General features: G+C 37.8%; 1 protein-coding gene across 7 annotated transcripts in view; it reads left to right on the top strand.

Moving 5' to 3' along the window:
* The first annotated feature begins 32 nt into the window (after positions 1-32).
* The window catches only part of snap91a (synaptosome associated protein 91a), a 35,367-nt gene continuing 24,443 nt past the window's right edge, over positions 33-10,956 (top strand). For 3 of the 7 annotated variants that reach the window (XM_043260771.1, XM_043260775.1, XM_043260774.1), the window contains exon 1: positions 36-851. In XM_043260771.1, the coding sequence (XP_043116706.1) occupies positions 722-851 (130 nt within the window). In that variant the 5' untranslated portion in view covers positions 36-721. Of the gene's footprint in view, positions 852-10,956 lie in introns of all 7 variants that reach the window. The other 4 variants (XM_043260772.1, XM_043260769.1, XM_043260777.1 and 1 more) reach the window with 3 other exon arrangements.

The following is a 10,956-nucleotide window of genomic DNA, read 5'->3' as shown; positions in this document are numbered from 1 at the left end:
ATAGCGCAAATAAATAAATATTGAGTCCAGCAGGGACCGCGGCTGCCCGTTATCGCTGCGTTTCATCCTAGTTCTTCAGCAATTGTCCGAAACCGGACATAGCCACGGGGTGAAGGAAAAGGAAGGCGAGCGGTTTTTTTTAGAGATGAGGAGAACAACGCAAGCCGTTTGAAGGTTTGGGTGACTGCACATCCAGCGGGGTTTGTGAGGAAGATTAATCCTTGATCTGGAGGAGGAGAGAAGGACGACTGGTCGAGCCGAGCATCATCGTAACATCCTCTTCCAATACGACGCGCAAATAACGAGGATTATCTTTTAAGACTTTATAAAAAATTGTCTTTTATAACCCTAACGCTCACCTTTTACTCTTTGTAAATTACTATTTGCGGTTGAAATACTCGTTACGCATCTCTTGTGTGCTCCCGCATCCCCACGAGGCGAATACACGGCGCAGGCGTTGACCTGAAATTTATATGATATTATAGTAAACACAGAGTCTCTCTTTGTATGTTTTAGTATTGCCTTAAATATGCCCGTTGCTCGTTATCCATGATAAAGTCTTCGTCTCGGCTTGGTCTTGATAACAATTGCATCAAATTGATATCGCAAATTGAGCTCGAGAATCCATTTTAAAGGGCCTCATCCTTGTGGACGCTTTGGAACAACTCGACGCGTCTCTTCGCACGGGAATAAGGGCGTTTGAAACCGCGAGAGAAGGAAGATGTCGGGTCAGACTTTGACGGACCGCATCGCCGCGGCGCAGTACAGCCTCACGGGATCCGAAGTGGCTCGTGCGGTGTGTAAAGCGACCACGCATGAGGTGATGGGACCTAAAAAGAAACATCTCGAATGTAAGTGGGTTCAGGTTCAGATTACACCTTTCTTTGCCTTGCTGATGCCTATCAAATATACTCGCACCGTGAATCTGGTCACCAATGCACATATTGTTGGTTTATCTGCCCATCATGTTCGTGCAACGCCTCTTCAAAGGTCACCAGATACCACTAAATTGGTTTGAAAGGCCTTTGGTGCCGTTTTGGTGGCAGGGATGTTGTGGAATGGGGGTAAGGAATTTCTCTGTGACTAATGGGCCCTCATTTCACAGTGTGTCTGTCACTAAGCAGAGAGACACCAGAATGAACAGAGAACATGGCTTCCGTCCACTGCATGGCCTGGAAAGAATACAGTCTATTGGTCTCACTCTTCCAAGTCGTTTGTTTGGCAAGTCGTTTATTTGCTGTGAGTGCATTTTCATATGTATTCATACCACAGATTATATCTATCTATCTATCTATCTATCTATCTGACTTTCTTTCGGACTTTCTCTCTTTCTCTCTGACTTTATCCCGTAAGTGATATATACATATTACATCTATCTATCTATGCATGTATCTGTCATGTACAATATAGGGAGGAATTCATACTTTGAATGCAAAGGTATCTAACAATATCCTCTAGAACCATTTGTCTCCTAACTGTAAGTTTACTGTAAGTGTACTCAGCATTGATGGCATGATAGGAAGTGCAGTCAAAGGCTAAAGCAATCAACCTCCAGCAGCAGGTGGCCTGAAATGGTTTCAGCAGCCCCTGTGCGCGTGCACTGCCTCTCAGATTCACCCCTGCTGAATTATACATTTCTCATTCGGGTCAAAGGTGAGGATGTCACCAAGAACATTAAGTGGAGCATCTGATACTGTCGCTCGACCCCTTTGAAATTTGACTTCGAAGTGTAAAATTTAGTCTTTCAACAAGAGTTGCGTATTAAGGTGCACGTGATATTTAAAGTAAACATAACACAAAGGTTTTAAAATGTTGAAATTTGAGCACTTTCTCTTTGAAATGTGACGCATTGTGTTAAATCAATGGCTTTCAAAAAGTCCTGATCAGCATCACAAAAGATCTCTGTTTGTGGCAGGTGTCCCAGGCACCCAAGCACTGTGACACACCCACATGTGTCTCAGAGGAGCATGGGTAATTAGAACCCATCAATTAAACCAGAGATAAGCAATTGAACTGCATGGATCAGGACAAAATCACATGGTTGAAATGTGTCTTTTTTGTTTTTTTATTCATGTGATCTTCCCGTGCTGAATATTTATTCAGTTTATTTACAGTATAAAACATTTCAGTATTATTTTGTATACACCATTCAGCATTCAGTTAGTGCGCCAGCAATCTCTTTAATGTGCTGACTCATTAGTCCCATTTTGTAATGTACATTCATTCCAGTACCATAGATTTTTTCAATTTTGTGTGTACTCTGTGTGATTTTCTAGTGTTTTTAAGCATACAAGTGATATATATATATATATAAATGAAGAACATTGCATTTTGCCTGAATGAAGTAAGGCATGGAGGGCCACACCTGCTGGATAAATTGTGCTGCTGAATCAGTTCGAATTTTTTGATTCACCTTGTTTCTGGGGTTTCCTAACTCTCCCTGGGATGTTTAGGCAGTTAGCCTTATGTTGAGTGACAGGGGAAGCTGCACATATGTTTATTTCAACATATCTTGGGATACTAAAAGCTTCATTATATCAAGTGTTTGGAACTTTCTGCCTCATTAAAGGACACCAGAAGCAGCAGTAGCATGAAACAGTATGTGACTGACACTAAAATGTCTTAGTATCTTAAATATCAAACCTACTAGCATCTACAAAGAGATTTTAGTAGATATATGAAGTAGTTTTCCCTCAAGGTCTCAAGTAACCACAGGTGTAGTTCATTACATTAACTACGGACATGTTCTATAAAGTTCAGTCATTTGAATAGGAACCCATGCAAATGAGAATTTCATGCAAGGATGAAAAGTTGGCAGCAAAATTTCTCTAAAGTGAGACAACTTTAGCCTAACAAGCAAATGTCCTAATATTTGTGAACAACTGTTTCAGAGAATTACTTGATAAATAAGCATAATTTTGTTAAATAAACAAGTAGTTAGTACAGACTTACTTCCAGTACTGGTATTTTCTTTATGTTTTTTGCATCAGTGTCAACAAAAATGGTTTCAAAGGAAGCCCAGAAAAAACTTGTATGTTGTATAACATAGTAAAGATGTTTCGTTTTTCAATCATTGTTTGTGAACAGTTCAGTTAAGTGAATCATTCAAAGACTCAAAAAGACAACCACTTGTTTCCTTCTTGAATAATTTAGTGTTTTAAATGAATCAGTTAAATTAATGATTCACTCATAAAGACCATCACCTGTCACCACCTACTGGTTTATGGATGTAACCTGCAGAAATATTTACTAAAAAACACAGGATTGTGCAAGCTGTGGAGCACTACAAACCTTTGGGTTATATAAGCATTTTATAGCCAAAATTTCTGCAAATATTAGCAATGTTAGGATAATTAATTATCTGAATTATATGAAAACCATGTTTGGACTGGCTGCTGCTGACTAGCTATTTTGCTTAATTGTATGCATTTTTGCGGTACTATGCATATTTAGCGAAGAGTCGGCCAATCAAGTAATGAAAAATATTCATAGCCATCTGGTTAATTCATGTTGATACTATTTGTGGAAACTAAACGTATAATGGTGCTATTGGGCCAAGCAAACTGTGCAGGGTGTCAGCTGAAATTTATACTTTGAGTTTCAAACATTATCTGTATAAGAATGAAAAAGATTCATTTTATCTAAGCACCGTAAGGAGATATATTACTGACTCTCTGCTAGACAAGAGGGACTGAAGGAGAAGGAAATCATTAGTCTGGGTTTCACAAGAAAAATGTAGAGACTATTCAGGCCATCAGGTTGTCATTTCAACCGTAGCGCTGGTTTAAAGAGAATCTCTTAAAGCACAATCAGTGTAAAATTACGTTAGCTTACGAAATACATTAAACTCACCGCATTACTCAAGGGAGAATAATGCATCCTGGCTGAGATAAATTTTTCAGTGTGTCTCTGCGAATCAGTCTCACTCTGCACTGCTCTTTGTCTTTCTCCTTATCTCTTCCTGTTTGTGTCGCTCTAGCTTGCTCTTTCTGTCCATGTCTTTCAGCAACTGCAAATCAAATGGTGCAACGTTGGCAATACTCTCTCTGCAGTGTGTGAAAGTAAAAAAGTGAAAGCTGGTGCTGCACTGAAGTCACTCAGCAAGAGAAAGCAGCAGTGCTGTGATGTCACAATATTAAAATGCGGCTTTCAGCCAATCACAACAAAGCATAGTAGAGTGCTTTCAGCACCGTGGACAGGGGCACCAAACTAACACCTCCTTCTATTCTTGTATTCTGCCAAGTCCCATTTTTCCTGCACCCTTCCCCCCACACAGCCGACTTAGAGGTCAGTGTGTCCTTGGAGCATTATTCATTGTGTGTTAGTCATTGTGCATGGTAATTTAAAACTCCAAAATGAGTCATTTATGATTTTGTCCAAGCACGTGCACATAGTTGCACTCGAGTGTAGAGGAGAGATGCTCTTCTGTCCATTCATCGCGCAGATGTTTGCAGTGCTGCCTGCTTGGTGGTGAAAGTGCTAAATTTGTCGCCTGGTTAATCAGGCTAAAATCACACTGGCAGTCGTGTACATGGCATCAATTTGTGCTGTTAGTACACCGCTGTTCCATGAATAATGCAAAACGAGATGTGTTTCCTGTGTAATCTGACTGCCGGGCCCCCAGGAGTCTTTAAGAGACAGAGCGGGGTGCGAGGATCTTGACCGTGAGATTAGGCCATTAGAGATTAGGCCACATAGAATGGTACTCATTCGCACATTGAAGGAGATGTCAAACTGACTGAGATGTCACGTGTCGTGCTGGAGATAGGGAAGGGGGTTAGAATGGGTCAAAGAAATGCAGATTATTCTGGGGAGGTGAAATAGAGCACTGTGATTATAATAGTGTGTTTATGTTTATCTGATGTCAGATGCTCAGTCAATATGAAATGTGTTTGCAACCCATTTTGCTACCATAGAATGACTCATTGCAGAGTAACACTCGTTTTAGTATTACACACATTGAAAATCTATGATGTACCATATCAGTTATAGGCTGCTATTAGAGATATTTTAATTTATTTTGTTTTATTTCCTTTATTTTTACATTTAGATTACATTTGCTATCATCTAATAAAAAGTATCTTTAAAATCAAATTTCAAATTAAAAATGCAATTCTATTCTGCACATTATAATACTGTGACTTGTAGCATTTAAATTATAGATTACTAATGTAGACAAAATACATTGTCAGCCATAACATAAAATTGGCCAGTTTCTAATCAAATTGGTGCATTTCTAAATATAGGTTCGAAACGTATATAAGCAAAATTAAAACCTGATTTTGAACCTAGAAATGGCTTTTATCATTTTGATTAAAAAAACTTTAAGTCACAGATCAGTCTGATAACATCTTTTGGATAGGAGATTAATAATACTTTTTGGTAGCAAAAGTGGCATTGTAATTTCATTTTAATCTGTTATAGAAAAAATGTAGGGCTAAACTTTAATTCATCCATTAAGAGCAATAAATGGGTTTCATTTCAATTTCATATTGATTTTACAGCAAATACCTTTTAATTGAATTGCACTTAAAAACATTAAGCAAAGTGTTTTAGTAAACTATTGGGATGTGTACTCTAAATGTATTTGAGCATTAGACTGTTTTTCAATATAATTATCAAATTGCCATGCTGGAAGTTAAGGGTGATTTGCTTAAATATTTTTACAATGTTAAAATATTTCCTTGAGCTATAATAAAATTGTCAGATTGCTAGGTTTTCTTACTAATTACTTTAATCATGCTTATATATGATTAAAGCGTGATACACATACTCACATCTGCACTAGAGGAAGGAAGATATTCTCCTCTGGAGACTGGTTTACTCTGGTTTCTTCTTCGATGCTACGTCGCCACGCTGATTGCCAGTGAGGGCACACATGGGATGGCACACATCTCTCAGTTGTTTTGCTTCAGGGAGAGGCCTATAAATAAATAGAGCTTTTCAGGCTTCATTCATGTGCAGCGGAATATGGCTGTTTTTGTTCTCAAAACACACATATTCATCTCCCATTTTACTTAAACACTCTACCTTAAACCCAGTGTTCATTCCGGCATGCTCGTAAGTTTGCATAGCTCTGCAGAATGGACATGGAAACCTGCAATTTCAGTAGAAACAGCAAACATTTTTAAACTTTTTTAGACGATATGATAATTAAATTATAGCAAGGTTATACAAGGTCTGACATATTAAGACGAGACCACTATAATACAAGCATAATGTAACTTGGCATGCTAAAACTAGCATAAAATTTATATTTGAGTTCTTCTCAGTCAATTTGCAGGTTTAAAATTTTAAAAGCATTCTGTCATGCTGAAAATAATTTAAAAAAATATATATTTCATAACAATACACTGGGAATGGCACTTCTGGGAGTAGACATCTCAACAATGGTTAATCAATAATATGCAATATTACACACAATTCAGTCACTTTAACTTACAAATAATATACCTACTCGGCCATTTCACATAATACAATCTTTGTGAATAATTGGACTCTAGTAACTGTTGCAGCGTTATCTGATTGGGAATTCAGTTATTAATTATTTCAATTAAACGTTTAATTATTAATTATGAGACCTGAATCTATTTCTCTTGAGAATATTAGTATACCGTTTTTTGTGTCTTTATTGTATTCTCATGTCTTTTTTTAAAAAAATTTCACAGCTTGTGATTGGTCTCTGTCTTGGTTCAGCTGTCTTGTCAAGTTTACTCTTGTGTATTTTTAGTTTGCACATTTCCCTGGTCCTGTGTCACATTAGTATTTGTGACCAGTATTGGTCGAATTAAATATTATTGGTTAAATGAATAATAAAAGCTTAAGTCTAAAGAAACAAGCCGGAGAAAAATCAAGGTGAAATTCATGAACACAACAATAAACACAGGAAACTAGGTGGATAATGAGGCCTTGCATCTACTATAGGACACAGTGTCGGAAATTCACTAAAACAAATGAACAATGCTCAGAATGCTACCACATTGTCATATTAGGATTTGTAATTCACTGAAATGGCTGAGCAGTACTTAAAATACTAGTGCAAAATGATGTACATGATATAATATCTAATATATAATCTTTTAATGATTAAATGTAAACCACCGATTGATTGGTTTGCCCTTCAAACATCCGAGTGTTTTAATCAAGCTAAAGAGCATTTGTTCATAATGTCGTGTGTTGAGTCACAACCCAGATGTGTACGCATGTTGATCAAGTGGTAGTGACCGTGGGTTTTCTTTTACAGTCTTTAGCTATTCTATTAGAGGAACACTCACTGTTAACTGGCTTTTAACTGGCCTCTTGACTCGCTCCATGGCTGTGTACATTGCTTAATTAAATGTTGCCGTGTCTTAATATTCAACAAAGGAGACCTGGCTTCGCGACACCCAGACTAAGTGCTGCGGTTGCCAGGGAAACAGGCGTTTTAAGCATGTCTGTCTCCCCTCCTACTCATGTCTTTAAAAGAGTGAAAATTACTGGCTCTGCGATGGACCGCTCTGCGCATTTTAACACATGGCATGATACCTACGTATTGCTAGTGCCTAGTTTGTAAAAGCTATCTCAGCGTACGTAAATGCATGATGCAATTACTCCACAATGGCCTTTACAGTCTGGGTGAAAATGCTTGTGTAATGACACCTCTGAAGGTTAATTGGCTGTCTGTAGTGCATGTTCTAGCTTTCACTCACGGTCTCCAGTGCAATTGTTTACTTTATTTTGCAACATAGAAGTACATCTTTGAATGTGTGATACTTTCAGTTCATTAGTCACTAACAAAGTGCTGTAAAATGTCTATTTGCACTATGAACCAACAAATTTATGAATATGATAATAAATAAAAAAACAAACAAATACCATTTCTCAATGTAAAGCATTATAATGCTGTTTATACAGGTAAAATAACTGGAAGCAGCGACAACGGAAGCCTCATGTTTAAAAATAAGATGTGAACTATGAATGCATAGATTGAGCGGTTATGAATTTGTAATTTTATTTGCTTTGAGTTGGAAGTTTTGAGTTGGAAGGTTGAAATGTAAACCACCTGTATTTTATAAAACAGTGACAAAAAGTCATATTTTAAAAAGTGCTGTGTTGATGTGTATATCATTCCTGATTAGTTTGTAAAGTTAATGACTAAGTGTTTCCATCAGGCTTTTTCTAATGTATGCATCTTTTTGTTCTTGTCTCGTATGAGTGGATACATAAATATTTAATATGTACATGGGTGTCAGGTTTGGCCTAAACTAGTAATCAAATGGGAAAAATTTTTCAAGAGAGTACAAATAAAATGCCTTAAATCTATTTAAAAATAAATTACAATCAGTTCTAATTTAAATATTAAAATGGACAACCAGCTAACAATATATGCATTGCATTTATTATACATTGGAGAAAACCTAAACCTCCGAAACATACTTTTTTTTTTTTTTTTTTTTTTTTTTTTTTTTTTTGTGAGTGCATTTTTTTTATTTCGTTTCTCCTGATAATTGAGATGTAGTCACAGCAAAGAATAATTTATGGTAAGAAAAAACATTTCACAATCTTTAAATATAAAATATATGACACACACACATAAACATTTTAGCCTAAGTAGGATAGGTTTCGAATATTGACTTTGACACCAGTTACAAAGGTCAAAAGGTTTAGAAAATATCTTAAGCCGGTATAAAACAACAGAAGTCTTTACAGTCCTGCCATGGTAGAAAAACAAAAGTGTGTGTGTGGCCAATAGATCTGCCACTGATCCTGTAATTTGCCTCTCTTATTGAACAGGGAAAGTGGCCTGTGGGCCAAGTTGATGGTCGATAATAGTTGGGGAGCTCAGAGGGTAGTTTTTCAGTCTGCTATATGAGCTGGCAGTGCCTGTACAGCGTGACTCGTCTGCAGCACTTCGGTTTAGCAAGGTTTGCCTGTTGTTGTTTTTTTTTTTTAGGATTTTGGTAAAGTGTAAGCATTCCTGCCATGTGCAAAGCACTGCTGAAGCACCCAACTTCTTTATTTCTTTTTGTAAATAATTTAGGGAGTGAAGGTGAAATCAGAGATACTACGTCCTTTGAAACGCTGCTGCACAAAACTCAAAGTTTTATTACAGTATGACTCACGCAAGATTGTAATTTGTTTTAAGGCTTTCTAATTCCCTAGTGTAATTTTTAAGATATTATTTAATATCTCTTATGCTAACAAAGGCTGCATTTAATTGGTCAAAAATAATAAAACGTGCCGTTAATGCTAATACAGTAAATATTGTCACACCACTTTAAATGCAATATTCCTGTGATGCAAAGCTGAATTTTCATCAGCAATTACCAGTGTTAACACATTACAAGTAATGCTATTTACATAATAAGATAAATTTTTTCAAGTAAAGTATCGCATTTTTTAATTTAAAAGAAAGAAACACCAGTTACTTTGTTTCCCCATTTATTGACTGACAGATCTCCTGCCCCCATGCTGCGCTGTGGAAATACAGTGTTCTAGACTAAATGTGAATTAATTCATCACACTTGCAAAAAATAGCTTTAGTATTCACTGAATTGAATTAAAACGATGAAATGCAAAAAATTACACAAGCCTGCAACAATTAAATTTATTTACTCAAATATCAAATTTTATTAAGCAATGTCAATGTGTCAATGAACATGCACGAAGGCACAGATGAAGATAAACAGTGTTTAATAAACCCACACAAGTGAAGGCTGGCGACAAACATAACATTGATTGAGACCCGACAAACTCAAACTGAACAGACAGGAACTAAACGCACTGACCAAACGAAGATAATTAACAAGACACAGCTGAACATAATCAAATCAATAACCATTACAATCAACAGACCAGGGGAAAAAGTGCAAGCTGAAAGTCCAAAACAGTGTGCCACGTGACAGTAATACTATGAGTTCAGGTGACATATGAAGGTGGTTCTGACCTCCAGTTTAGTCTCTTTAGGCTGTATTTTAAGGTGCCAAACCAGGGTGATGTCAAATTTTTAAGCCTTTTAGAGAATAGGCTATTATTGTGGTCTCTGTGATTATGTAATCTCATCTTGTGCATGAATGTGTACGTACCCTTCCTCTTTCAGTCAAGGTGACTGCGTCCCACAGCCCCCAGGTGTTTTTCTACCCTATTTCGTTTTTTTATTAATATATTATTTCCTGTGTGACGAGACGAGTTGTTGCAAGTTGTTCCGTTGTGACATACATCATAGTCTCTTAATTAGATCATAATAATGTTAAACAGATTTATTATTAGAATTACTGGGACTCTGTTACAGCGCTTGTCAGTATGTGAAAAGAATGTCTGAGTCCAGACACTGCTGTGATTTCAGGATGTGTTGTGATGTGTAGTTCATGATGAAGGATGAATGGCGGATGTGTGGTTTGTAGGAGGAAAGCAGGCTGCTTTGTTATGATCTCCTTAGAGACAGAGACTGATAGAAATCTGTGTGTGTGTGTGTGTGTGTGCATGTCCTCCTGTAGTGAAGGTGTGATAGAAAGAAAAAGAGAAGGACTGAGGAATGAAAAATCTGCTTAACTGTGTCTAAGTATTGTGACGAGTCGGCTGCCCCTCCCCTTTATTGTCATCATCACCCCATCCTTTATTCGCCGCCCTTCACCAGGCTCCCGACGGGAGTGGGCGTGTCCGAGAGGAGGGGCTTGGTATTGGACAGGTCTGGCGGCGTGTGACGAGGCACACCTGAAGTGTATCGAACCTCGTCACCACCGCCGTTAAATACAGAGCGCGCATCTCCTTGAGAGACTGGTCTCTTCCTCGTGGGTCCAGGAAGGGTGCGTTAAGGAACTCGCCACACCGCCAGAGAAGCGCATTGTCGGACACCGTAGTCCAGGCGATGACTGCACGCGTGTACCGCTGACGGGCCAGGATGCCGGGCTGTTTATCCCTTCAAATCTGCCGACCAGAGGAAGAAGTGACGGAGATGCCGCGGAAGAAGCCGCCGCC

This window comes from Puntigrus tetrazona, chromosome 16 (assembly GCF_018831695.1).
Source record: "Puntigrus tetrazona isolate hp1 chromosome 16, ASM1883169v1, whole genome shotgun sequence".
Taxonomy (NCBI): Eukaryota; Metazoa; Chordata; class Actinopteri; order Cypriniformes; family Cyprinidae; genus Puntigrus; species Puntigrus tetrazona.
The sequence above is the reverse complement of the archived record's forward strand: the minus strand, read 5'-3'. Positions and strand labels throughout refer to the sequence as shown.